Consider the following 14,015-nt stretch of genomic DNA (forward strand, 5'->3'; position numbering starts at 1 on the left):
TATATCACATATCATTATTATTTATGAATTTTATGAATAATTAAGATTTCATTACATTTTATTTACAAAATTTTATTTTATTTTCATCGACAAAAATATAGAATAGACGACGTTATATCACTACTGGAAATTATGAAATTTCTGACCACCTGAAAATGATCTTAAATTAAGTTGATACCAAAAAGTTCAAAAAGCGGTCGGAAATAGCAATAAAGGTTTTTCCGGATACCAAAAGTGGTCGGAACAAGGCTTTTGACTTGATTTAAGATCACTTCAGGTGGTCGGAAATTCCATAATTTCCAGTAGTGTATAATAAACGACATAAAAGCTTTTATTTTACAAATGAGTTGTGAAATAATTCATTGCTAAAAGTAAACAGTAGTTTTACTAGGATACAAGTTCCAGTTCGCGCCCTTCACTCTTAATAACTAAAACAAATAATAATCTGTAAAATTAATAAATTCTCTTTAATTCCACAACCTCACATAACTTTCTCAAAAGCTCATGCACGTTCACGGTAAACACTTCTCAGTATCTCAGGCAAGCTCTCATGTCTTCACCAAATTGAACTCAAAAGCTTCACAGTGTTGCAATACATCAACAAAAATCGTATATAGTGAAAAAGAATAGATTGTATGCCTAGGTGAATATAAACCCTAACTTACAATTAATCTTCACCCAACTATGTGTAAACCAAAATTCATCTGTTCTTGCTTTCTATTCAACTAATCTTGACCTTTTCTTTCTTCTATTCTTGATTCTAGTTTTTGTAAAATCTATTCATAAGTATAAACACTACCCCACGATGACTCCCCAGAGAGCTCTTGATTGTTGAATAAATGTACCTGTTGCCACAATGTATGGAAAATACCAACTTACTAATGAAGCGAAACAAACACAATATTATTGTGGAATATTTGACCTGCTACCCCGCGTATGTTGAAGCTGAAAAGGAAGCTTCTGCACTTCTTGGTTTTCCCTGCCTATTTCTGTGTTATAAATCTGCAGGTTAAGTGACAATTTTGTTGGCAAGCCAGAAAAAACATTACACATGCATGTCCAGTAAAACAATATAGTATAGATGCAAAAACTTCAATCTTCATACATGAAATTAAATATTTAATATAAATAAATGAATATATAAATATAAGCAAACTAACAAACCCTTCAATTTTAAAATTACAATACATATACTTTCCTATCCGTAATACAATTCTATTTATTATTTTACAGAATCTCCAAATAATCATATTGATTGAAATTAAACTAAACTTTCCTAACCTTAATACATTTGTATATGAAACATGCATCCTTATTTATGCAAATAATAATATTGAAATTACAGTGCATATAATTTTCTATCCGTAATACCATTCTACTTATTATTTTACAGAATCTCCAAATATTAATATTGATTGAAATTACACTATAAATACTTTCCTAACCTTAAAACAATTGTACATGAAACATTCATCCTTATTTATGCAAATAATAATATTGAAATTGCAGTAAATATACTTTCCTATCCGTAATACAATTCTACCTATTATTTTACAGAATCTCCAAATAATAATATTGATTGAAATTACACTATAAATACTTTTCTAACCTTAATACAATTGTACATGAAACATGCCTAATAATTATTATGGTAATTAAACTAAACATGGATCGCTGAAATTATTTTTATAATAATTATAATTAAATTATTTTATTCTTTTTTCCCATATTTATTTTAGTAATAATATAATTACATAAATCATATTACATATCAATTTTTAAATATATTGCAGACAAACGAATCATATATTATTTAATTAATTGAGTGATAATTTTACACTAATCTTATAATCAAATAAATGTACACATTCAAATATTAGAATTGTTTATAATTTCATCTTTAATTTTATTATCTAAATATATAATAAAAAAATTTACCCATGCATCGTACGGATAATTGGACAATTATTTGCTCGAATTCAAGCAAGGATAACATCAGAAAACATAATCGATCCAATTCATTTTATCAATTACACTACATAATATTCGTTGTTATAATTTATATTATTGTATATCGATTCAAATATTCTTAAAACATTATAACAAATTTATTCAATACAACGCACGAGTGAAAATACTAGTAACTAATTCAATAAACTAAAATGCTCAATAAAATAATAAAAATATACTAATAAGCATGTTGAGTTACTTATAATTAACTACTATTCAAAGGAAGCTGGACTTTGGGTTTTGTTGTCAAGGGGTTATGAATAATTTTCTTGCTGAGTTGTGGGGCTTATGGGAGGGTCTACAACTTGGTAAATAGAGGAATTTCGGAGGCTGGTTGTTGAATTGGACTCTGAAGCGATGGTTAAGGTGAGGGGCGCGAATTACGAGGTCAATGACTTTTCTATTAAGCTCATTTCTGATTGCAGGTTACTAGCTTCTAACTTTGAGGATGTGACGTTCACACATGTGATGAGAGAAGGCAATAAATGTGCTGATTTCCTGGTAAATATTGGTCAAACTAAAGATATGATTACAATTGTCTTAGAGACTCCTCCAGAAGACATTTTGGGGCTCCTTTCGGCCGATGCCCATAGTGCTAGGTTTAGAAGAGTCAGTTAATGCACGCATTGGGCCGGGGCGTTTTCACCCCCCTCCCCCCCCCCCCCCCCCCTAAAAAAAAATATGCAGATTGGCTAGATTAGCTAGGGAAAATTATTGTGTGGACCACAGTTTAAAAATGACATCATTTTGATGTGTAAAAAAATTTCTTGTTTCGCTCGTGTGTTAGAATAATAAATATTTTGGGGTAAGATAATGTATTTTATGAGTTAGAATAATGTACTTTATGTGTTAGAATAATATATTTTATAAGTTAGAATAATATATAATGTAGTTTATGTGATATAATAATGAAATTTCTAGGGTAAGATAATGTATTTTATGAATTCGAATAATATAATATACTTTATGTGTTAAAATAATATATTTTATGAGTTAGAATAATGTACTTTATGTGTTTTTGGACCGTGGTCCACACAGCTCTGTGAACCACGTACAGTTCACGCAATAATTTTTTTTTTGGAATAAGGGTCAAATAGCCCATTGAACTGCACACTAAAGTGTAATTAGGTCATCGAACTCAAAAACAATGCAATTGAGTCCCTGAACTACACAAAATCATGCAATTAGGTCCAAAATGACTTGTTTACCTGAAATGCAGGTTACCAATTTTAAAAATAATTTATAAATATGTTTTAAAATAAAATAATTAATTAAAATTATATAATTATTAAAAAAATAATAATAAAATAAAACTAAAACTAAAACTGCCGGAGACGAATCGTCTCCGGCAGTCTTTCGTCTCCATGGTCGGAGACGCTGCACACTAAAGTGTAATTAGGTCATCGAACTCAAAAACAATGCAATTGAGTCCCTGAACTACACAAAATCATGCAATTAGGTCCAAAATGACTTGTTTACCTGAAATGCAGGTTACCAATTTTAAAAATAATTTATAAATATGTTTTAAAATAAAATAATTAATTAAAATTATATAATTATTAAAAAATAATAATAAAATAAAACTAAAACTAAAACTGCCGGAGACGAATCGTCTCCGGCAGTCTTTCGTCTCCATGGTCGGAGACGAAAACTTCGTCTCTGGCCATGGAGACGAAGAGCTTCGTCTCCATGGCCAGGAGACAAAGCTTCGTCTCCCTAGCCATGGAGACGAAGGCTTCGTTTCCATGGCCGGAGACGAAGAGACGTCTCCATGGCTAGGGAGACGAACCTTCGTCTCCATGGCCGGAGACGAAGCTCTTCGTCTCCAGCCATGGAGACGAAGAACTCCGTCTCCGGCCATGGAGACGAAGCCTGCAGGAGACGATTCGTCTTCGGCAGTTCTAGTTTTTTTTTTTTTTTTTTTTTTTTTTCAATTTAATTAATTTTTTATTTAAAATTTATTTTTAAAATTGGTAACCGCCACGTCAGCACAATTTCAGGTCAACAGGTCATTTTAGACCTAATTGCATGATTTTGTGTAGTTTAGGGACCTAATTGCATTATTTTTGAGTTTGAGGGCTTAATTGCACTTTGGTGTGCAGTTCAGTGGCCTATTTGACCTTAATTCCTTTTTTTTTTTTTTTTTTTGTATAAACCACAATGTGGTTCGGATCTTTCTCTATCCATTTAACGGTCCAGGTCCACCTGGTTCGCTGTAATAATGATTGAATAGCTATCCCGAAATCAACCTTGCTTTGCTGCTAGAAAGTGTTGTTGCTACTTGCTACTCGATCAACTCTTGTATTCGGTTGACATAAGAGAATACGTAATCTAACTCTTGCTGTGTTGAATAACCAATGCTGCTATCCTATCAACGTACGTTGTATGCTCCTAAGACTCAGACGAATTCCTAATTTCTAACTTATTTTGTACAAAGAATTTTTTTTTTAAATATTATTAATATTATGTTAGATAGTGAAAGTTAGTTATGCAATAATTCCGGTAATGAATATGGGTGGTGTTTGGTAAGGAACTTTTGCACTCTACTATGAGTTTTGATACTTATTATCATGTTTGTTTGTCTATTTTTGTTATCAATTTTTTTTTTAAAGGTCATTGTTCGTGCATTACATATGAAATTTTAATATATATATACATATGTTTATATATATATATATATATATATATATATATATATATATATATATATATATATATATATATATATATATATATATATTTTTATTTTAAATAATTATTTATTTATTTTATTTCCAATTCTTTATTTTTGATGACTATAATTTAACAATATCTATACTATCTGCTCAACATGATTATGTCAAACCTGTGACGACCTTTCATTTGAAAAAGTAACAATGATGTCATCAGATTTCAATAATGTACCCAATTCTTATTTCCTACCAAAAATGGAGTTAATACCCAAAATGATCCTCGACTATAGTGATTTTTCTCAATTTCGTCCTAAACGACTTTGATGACTTAATGTAATCCCAGAGTTTTGTGTTTTTACTCAATTTAGTCCCAGATTTTTGTGGTTTTGCTCAATTTAGTCCTCAATTTGTTATTCTGTCCATTTGGTGTTAAATAAATAGACAATTCAGTTATTTCAATATTGACATCTCTTTACTCATAGAAATGTGAACTGCGAAATCTTTTTTTTTTTTTTTTACGAATTACTTCCAGAATCACTCATAAAACTGCGAATATAAAATTTGATTTGCAGGTCCATGAGTAATTCTGGGTGTAATTCGTACAAGAAAGAGGAATTTTGCACTTCGCAGGTTGAAAGTAAAGAGAGATCAATATTGACATTACTGAATTGTCCCTTTATTTAACACCAATTTGACGGAATGACAAATGGAGGACTAAATTGAGCGAAACACAAAAGTCTGGGACGATATTACGTCACCAAAGTTGTTTAGGACGAAATTGAAAAAAAACCACTATAGTCGATAACCACTTTGGGTATTAACTCACCAAAAAAGTGACTTATTTTAATTAAACTCAAGTATTTGATTCTCATTACCTGATAATAGTTTTAGACTACTAAATAAGTAATAAGATCTAAAATCCGAATCCTAAATATGTAATAAGATCTAAAATCCGAATCCGACTACACCAAGTAATAAGTATTGGATGAGAATACAAACTACATACAAAGCCTTCGTTTAAGCTCCTTACTCCTTTTCCCACTCAAACTTCTATATCGATGGCAGTTGCTGATTTATAGCCGACTCTTACTACGAATCTGTTCATCACCAGCTCTCTCTCTCCAAAACTGAATCCGTTCGTTTCTTCACAACTTTCTCCTGTCAGAGAACTGCGGAGATCGATAAGATCACAGTAGAAGCGAGCTAAGGAATCTGCGGCAGCAATGGTGGAAGTAGTGGAGGACAGAGAATGGTTGGGAGACGACAAACGCGACGGCGGAGAAGAAGCGGAGGACAAGAGGCTATCGGCGACGGAGTATGTTTTCCGGAACACGGAAGTTCCGTCGTGGAAGGAGCAGTTGACGGTGCGATCCATGGTGACTAGCCTGGTGCTGAGTTTGGTGTTCAACTTCATCGTCTGCAAGCTCAATCTCACCACCGGTGTGATTCCGTCCCTGAACGTCGCCGCCGGGCTGCTCGCGTTCAGCATTATCAAGTTCTGGACCACCGCTCTCCACCGGATGGGGTTCATCGTCCAGCCGTTCACCAGGCAGGAGAACACCGTTGTCCAGACGTGCGTCGTTGCTTCCTCCGGCATCGCCTTTAGCAGTAAGTTTTCGATCTCCTGTTAATTCAAGCTAACAGACCTTAATTAATTCAAGTTTGGGAGGGCTTAATATAAGTTGATGTTTTCAAACATAAGCCTAGTGTTAATTATTTGCCTAAACCTTAGGGGTTCAGATGAAATTATTTGGATCACAACGCAAAATACTACTAATTTTGAGGTTTTTAATTACTTCATATAAGTTATGAGTGTTTGATATACATTTATTGATCAGTATTTAGTCCATTTTGATAAAGATGTTCATATTTGTTATCAATAGTAGTAGGTTTCATAGGATAGAGTAAGATTTTACGTTCTAGTCTTGTGAATGGAGCAATTGGTATTTATAGAATTTTAACTATAGTTTTTGAAGTTAGATTAATATGCGCCTTGATCAATAAGTCTTTGAAATTTGTTCTCCTTAATAATCTCTTCCTTATAATTTGTTTTGGATAACATCCATATGATCAGGTGGAACAGCATCTTACTTGTTGGGCATGATCCCTAGAATTGCAGACCAAGCAGAAGTAGGGAATACTCCAAATAATGTCAAGGATCTTTCTATTGGGTGGATGATGGGATTCCTTTTCGTTGTGAGCTTTGTTGGTCTTTTTTCAATCGTGCTCTTCAGAGGGGTATGCATACTTTTTTTTTTTTTTTTTTCATTCTAATTCTTTGATCAAATCAATAAGTTATAAGAAAAATTATTAGTTCCACTAAACATATTCTAAGTGGAATTTGCACTCTTTTGTTTTTCCTAGATGATGGTTTTGAAGTTCAAGCTCACATATCCTAGTGGAACTGCAACAGCTTACCTTATCAACAGTTTCCACACGCCAAAAGGAGCCAGGCTAGCCAAGTAATATAATTAATTTAAGCACAAAAACTTTATATTGCCTAACCCTCTTTTGCTTCATCATCACTTTATGTGTTTTTCTTCTCTAAATCTACCTACATTTTAACTAAAAACTCTTTCTTTTATGCTATGCCTGTAGGAAACAAGTGTCGATGCTCTTCAAATCCTTTTCATTTAGCTTCGTATTCGCAGCCTTCCAGTGGTTCTTCGCAGGTGGTGATGATTGTGGCTTTGCCAGCTTCCCTACATTTGGTTTGCAAGCCTATGCTAAAAGGTAATTAACTTTGGTTAGCTTAATCCTCACAATATCCCATCTACACACACTAGGCACATGTTTGGTATTTGGTTGTGGGTCATAGAGAAATTAAACTTGCATAACTTTTGAACACACCTTTTAAGCTAGCAGATATGGTTACAATCTAGAGTGGTATATATATATGTGGCAATCTATCTGAACTAATAACCTTCATTATTTCAGATTCTACTTCGATTTCTCGTCGACATATGTTGGTGTTGGCATGCTTTGCCCTGCTATGATTAATATCTCCTTGCTTTTTGGAGCTGTAATTTCATGGGGAATAATGTGGCCCTTGATTGAAGCCAAGAAGGGCATTTGGTATTCTGCTGACATTCCAGCATCCAGTCTTCATGGCATTCAAGGATACAGGGTATGTATGTAGCTAGTCATTTTATTTACTTCAAATTAATCATTTTTTTGGGACAAACGGAAACAGCACTGGGCAAATCCCGCCTATAAAGAGATAAAACTGCTTAGGTTGTTCATAGCTGACCAGGTCAAACCAAAAGGATTACAAGTTTATATCTTTAGTCATCTTAATTGGGTTACCCCCAATAATCATGCTTGGTGATCGTCTTAATTATTAACAATATTTCTTTGTGTGCATGATAGGTGTTTCTTGCCATTGCCATGATTCTTGGAGATGGTCTCTTCCACTTCGTGATTATGATCATAACAACAACTGTGAGTCTAATGAAGCGTAAGTCAGAGTCAAGAAGTGCTGGCAATTCCACCAATGAGGGAGAAGACTACGATGAAAATATAAGGACTGAATACTTCGTGAAAGACTCTATCCCGAAATGGGTTGGAGTAGGCGGATACGCTGCACTTGCAGTGGTCTCCATAATCGTGGTGCCGTTAATATTCCATCCGCTAAAATGGTACCACATTCTGGTCGCCTACGCCATAGCTCCCGTCCTAGCTTTCTGCAACGCCTATGGCTGCGGTCTCACCGACTGGTCCCTCGCGTCCAACTACGGCAAAGTCGCCATCCTGGTTTTCAGCTCCTGGGTGGGCCTCAACAACGGCGGAGTCCTCGCCGGCCTCGCGTCCTGCGGCGTAATGATGAGCATCGTCTCCACGGCTTCCGACTTGATGCAGGATTTCAAGACGGGCTACCTCACCCTCGCCTCGCCGCGCGCGATGTTCTTCAGCCAGGTGATGGGCACGGCGATGGGGTGCGTGATGACGCCGCTGGTGTTCTGGATTTTCTACAAGGCGTATCCCATCGGAGACCCCAACGGCTCCTACCCGGCGCCCTACGCCCTCATGTACCGCGGCATCGCCTTGCTGGGCGTGGAGGGGTTCGGCTCCCTCCCCAAGCACTGCCTCGCACTCGCCGTCGGGTTCTTCGTGGGGGCGATTGTAATCAACGTTTTGACTGAGGTGCTGAAGAAGTACGAAACCAAATACAGGATATATCGGTTCATTCCTAACCCCATGTGCATGGCCATCCCGTTCTACCTCGGCGGCTACTTCGCCATCGACATGTGCGTGGGGAGCTTGATTCTCTTTTTCTGGCATCGGGCGAGCAAGCAGAAGGCCAAAGACTTCGGCCCCGCCGTCGCGTCGGGGCTCATCTGCGGGGAGTCGTTGTGGGGAATTCCGGCAGCTATACTGGCTTTAGCGGGTGTCAACGCCCCACTATGCATGAAGTTCGTCAAATCTTAATTAATTTAGTGTACATTTTAGACAACAATTAGCTGGCTTTAGTTCCTCAATTTGTTTTAGCCTTTTTTTGTTAGAGATTTAGACAGTACTATTTTGCTTTAATTTGTTAAGATCAGTGGTGTTTAACCTAATATTTGTTTTTTTCATTTATAATTCTCTTGATTTTGATAAAATGCTTAGTAAAATATTATAACATTAAAATAAAAAAGCAATACGTATTCAACAAATTATACAACTCGTGAATATTTATAAATAAGAAATCTATAAGTCGTGAAAATTTAAAAATAAGAGAAATCTATAAGTGCGATTCATATTCTCATCAATTCTTGCCCAGATTAATTGACAGCATACACACTCAATGCATTCTGCATTCACACTTTCCTAAAAGATAAATTTATGATTAATTTCCTCAAATTTTGATTTGAACCTAGCTTTGTGATTTTTTTTATTTTTTATTTTTAAACTTAGTACTTACTTGAAAATGAAAATTAGAAAAATAGTATTTAAAATTAGTAGTTCATAAAAAATAAGTAATTTCAGACAATTTTTTTTTTTTTTTGAAGACGTAATTTCAGACAATTTGGTTGCTATAGATTTGCATAGATTGATTAACCTATAAAATAGGATTAAATGGTGAGAAAAGTTTAATAGGTGAATTTAATCTAATTTGTTATTCTCATTGCAAAAGGGAGAAAAAATTATGAAAATTGAGATTTCTTTGTTTTTTTTTTTTTTTGTTTTTTGTTTTTTTTTTATATATAACTATATTTATAAAATTATAAAGTATAAATATTTAATTATATATTGATTATCTTATTATATTACCTAACAAGTAACAAGTAAAAAAATTTTGAGTTGTGTCAACTGATATCACTCAATTATTATATATACATAGCTCTAGCTTTGTTGAATATTCTTTTCTTAATTAATTAATCTTTTGGATTAATCCTAAATTTTATGATTCTCTCTGCTTCTCTATATCAATTCATCTAAATTTAAACTATAATCTTTGTTTATTGTTACAAAGATTACAATAATAAATGCATACAAAGATTATAATTAAATGAAGTGTTTAAAAAAAAAGTAAAAATATTAGCGAGCAGTTAAGAATAAGTTGTAGTAATTAAGTAGCAAGTTCCCACACTCTCATCAACTCCCACTATATATAAATATATATATTTCTCTCCCTTGTTGATTCTAGAACCTCTTCTCTTGTGGGCGTTACACATTGCATGCAATTTCCCGCCCTTCTTGATTCTCTCAGAGCTGCGCTGAATCGGGGAGGAAATGATGGAATCAACGCTGTCCGCTACGTCGGCGTTTTTCATCAAATTCGCCAATTTCCCTCTCATTGCTGCTCTTATTGCCTGCCTTGTTGCCCAATTCATCAAATTCTTCATTTTCCGGTAAACCCTACTTCTATTACCATAAACTTTATTGTTATTATTATTTTCTTTAATGAGTTTTTGTTATTTAAGAAATCTTGAAATTTGGGTTCATGTTTGATTTTGGGTGGCTGTGTTAGTTTGATCAATATGCTTCCGTTGCTATGATTTGGACAAAGATTATACATATTAGCATAGCATTATTTCTTGAAATTTCTTTCTATTTATTTTTAAGATTCAGTTCAAAGTGGAATATTACTTAAGTTGAAAGAAGATTTTGGGAATGAGATCACATTACAGTATAGCTAAGAAATGCTATAAACCACATCTTCTGAAAAGATTGAATCTCTGTTAAGAAATTAAAAAAATTAAAGAAAGCAGAAAAGGGAATTTCAGTTTGTGTTTAGATTTTGTGATTATTGGATGAGGAGATGGTGTTTAACTTGGAGTTCCATCCATACATACACAATTTATGCCATAGAATTATTGTCACTGCGATTCAGGGATAGGACTTATGTATGTGATATAAAAATAAATATTGTAGAATATTAATCTCGAGAGGCTTGTAGGTACAAGGAAGGGCAATGGAATTTCAAGAGACTTATTGGATATGGTGGTATGCCATCATCCCATTCAGCCATTGCAACTGCCCTAGCAGCAGCTATTGCCTTGCATGAGGGATTTCGAGGACCACCTTTTGCCACCGTACTGGTTTCCGCTTGTGTGGTATCATCTCTTTCTCTCTTGATAATTTTGTATTCTTATGTCAGTGTTATTAAGACTATTTAGTTTAATTTATGGGTCTTTGCATAATTGCATTTCATCTTTAGAGTTTAGTTGTTGTTAGGGCTTCGTGACAAAGAAATTCTCTGTTAATTGAATTAATTGATCATTGCCCTTGCATGCCACGCAATGTCATAAATGTCCTGTGCAAATTATTGCTTGTGGAGATGATCGTTCATACCTGACTGAGTTTCTGATCCTAACGGACTTTGGTCAAGCATAACTGCATGAGCGGTGACCTAAATTGAGTGTTCTGTTTCAAATGAATGTTTTAAAGAGTACACTGCAGTCTTTCTTGACTTTGCCGTAAATTATTTTTCATCCTGCTCTGAAGATTTCTAATGTGTGGCAGAAAAATTTTGACAGGTGATGTGTGATGGTATATGCGTGAGATTAAAGGCACAGGCCGAACAACAAGCAGAGGTTTGATGTTGTCTCTGTTGCTGTGTGTGTGTGCGTGCGTGTTTTTTTTTTTTTTTTTAATTTTTTTTTAAAAATATTTGTCTGTAAGTGATATGAATGTTTATTTGCGTTTGTTGTAGAAATCAAGAAGTCAAACTTGTGCATAATTTTGAGCTTCATCTTTTGCATAATCAAGAAATCATATGGATTTTAGACCTTTTAATTTGAGATTGCAATTATTCAAAAAATTCAATGTGATTCATTCTCAGGTTGTGAATCAAAACGAACCCGGACTTCCCACTGAGCCTCTTCTAGCTGTAAGTGATATGAATGTTCATTTGCATTTGTTGTAGAAATCAAGAAGTCAAACTTTTGCATAACTTTCAGCTTCATCTTTTGCATAATCAAGAAATCAAGAAATCATATGGATTTTACTTTTTAGACCTTTTAATTTGAGATTGCAATTATTCAATAAATTCAATGTGATTCATTCTCAGGTTGTGAATCAAAACGAACCCGGACTTCCCACTGTGCCTCTTCTAGCTGTAAGTGATATGAATGTTTATTTGCGTTTGTTGTAGAAATCAAGAAGTCAAACTTGTGCATAATTTTGAGCTTCATCTTTTGCATAATCAAGAAATCATATGGATTTTAGACCTTTTAATTTGAGATTGCAATTATTCAAAAAATTCAATGTGATTCATTCTCAGGTTGTGAATCAAAACGAACCCGGACTTCCCACTGAGCCTCTTCTAGCTGTAAGTGATATGAATGTTCATTTGCATTTGTTGTAGAAATCAAGAAGTCAAACTTTTGCATAACTTTCAGCTTCATCTTTTGCATAATCAAGAAATCAAGAAATCATATGGATTTTACTTTTTAGACCTTTTAATTTGAGATTGCAATTATTCAATAAATTCAATGTGATTCATTCTCAGGTTGTGAATCAAAACGAACCCGGACTTCCCACTGTGCCTCTTCTAGCTGTAAGTGATATGAATGTTCATTTGCATTTGTTGTAGAAATCAAGAAGTCAAACTTTTGCATAATTTTGAGCTTCATCTTTTGCATAATCAAGAAATCAATAATCTCATATGGATTTTAGACCTTTTAATTCGAGGTTGCAATTATTCAATAAATTCAATGTGATTCATTCTCAGGTTGTGAATCAAACCGAACCCGGACTTCCCACTGAGCCTCTTCTAGCTGGAAGCACACCACCATCTGGAAGCACACTACTGCACAAGCTTTTGAGTCACACCTGGCTTGAGGTTTGTGTTTATGCTTTTCAGTATAACAACTGCAGAGTTTAATTGCAGAGTGAAGCGTTTTTATATATGAGCGACGATTTCACTATATTCTGCAGGTTGTCTTTGGTGGATTATTGGGAATTGGCATAGCAGTAAGTATTCATTCAACCAAAGTTTTGCATGTGTACCATTATTGCGGATCAGATGTGCCCCAAGGCTACTGTAGATTGCCGAATAACACATATTCTTACTGAGTCTCTTAGCAGAAATTAAACTTTTTTAGACATACTGAATGTATACGAGAACATGCACATATGTTGATGTATTGTGAATGTATAGGTGACAATTGATAAGTAGAATGTGTTAATGCTAGCTAGCCTTCTTCTTGATGTATAGTAGCATATGAATTGAAGAGCTTTCATGAAATACATAATATAGCTTCTAGCATTGTCTTCACCACTAGTGCCAACTTTCTGCTTCAATTCTTTCATCTCAATCTCTTTATGATGATCAGTTTCTTTAGTGTCTTGTTTGGATAATGGAGTATGGTAGAAGCTTAATGTGATATTTTTGAGTCACGAGGAAAACCCGTAGTCATTACTCGGTGTGTACTGCGTAAATCCAGTACTTTAGTAAGAACTGCAAGGAGGTAAACCAGTCTAGGTTGTTTATAGTTGATCGGTTCAAACCAAGAAGTTAATAGGTCACTCCTGCAGGGAATCACTTGTAACCTTATGATTACCAAGTTAACAATCTGGCCAACTTAGTTGGGGTTGTCCTTTAATGTGATATTTGTTTCAGGAATAAGTTGGAAATAGAATAATGTTTTGCGAAATAAATTAACATGGTTTGTTTTTTATTTTGCGGAATATCTTTGTAATGGGAATTAAATAGTCTTCTCAAAGAGACCATTGTATGACAAAACTACAAAAGTAATTTTTTTTTATTTAATTTAATACGTCTTTTAATCTCTTTTATAGTCCCTAGCTATTTCATTTTATGTCATGTTTATTATTCATTAGTCAAATTAAGTTTTCATTTTGCTTATTTTCTATAGTATTTTATTACGGAGTACAATTTTTAAC

At 34.1% G+C, this 14,015-nt stretch overlaps 2 protein-coding genes across 2 annotated transcripts; both read left to right on the forward strand.

The window, feature by feature from the left end:
- Positions 1 to 5,699: 5,699 nt before the first annotated feature.
- Positions 5,700 to 9,190, forward strand: LOC109159763 (probable metal-nicotianamine transporter YSL7). Its single transcript, XM_019307878.1, has 6 exons — positions 5,700 to 6,290; positions 6,757 to 6,920; positions 7,047 to 7,144; positions 7,281 to 7,415; positions 7,620 to 7,809; positions 8,052 to 9,190. Exons 1-6 carry the CDS (start codon positions 5,906 to 5,908, stop codon positions 9,108 to 9,110), a joined length of 2,031 nt encoding a protein of 676 aa, XP_019163423.1. The 5' UTR covers positions 5,700 to 5,905; the 3' UTR covers positions 9,111 to 9,190.
- Positions 9,191 to 10,343: 1,153 nt separating this feature from the next.
- LOC109159764 lies at positions 10,344 to 13,297 on the forward strand. Its single transcript, XM_019307879.1, has 9 exons — positions 10,344 to 10,516; positions 11,065 to 11,221; positions 11,645 to 11,701; positions 11,950 to 11,997; positions 12,178 to 12,225; positions 12,391 to 12,438; positions 12,619 to 12,666; positions 12,841 to 12,951; positions 13,047 to 13,297. The coding sequence occupies exons 1-9, from the start codon at positions 10,398 to 10,400 to the stop codon at positions 13,182 to 13,184; spliced, it is 774 nt and encodes a 257-aa protein (XP_019163424.1). The 5' UTR covers positions 10,344 to 10,397; the 3' UTR covers positions 13,185 to 13,297.
- Positions 13,298 to 14,015: the final 718 nt, after the last annotated feature.

The sequence above is a fragment of the Ipomoea nil genome, unplaced genomic scaffold (assembly GCF_001879475.1).
Source record: "Ipomoea nil cultivar Tokyo-kokei standard unplaced genomic scaffold, Asagao_1.1 scaffold2845, whole genome shotgun sequence".
In the NCBI taxonomy this organism is placed as follows: Eukaryota; Viridiplantae; Streptophyta; class Magnoliopsida; order Solanales; family Convolvulaceae; genus Ipomoea; species Ipomoea nil.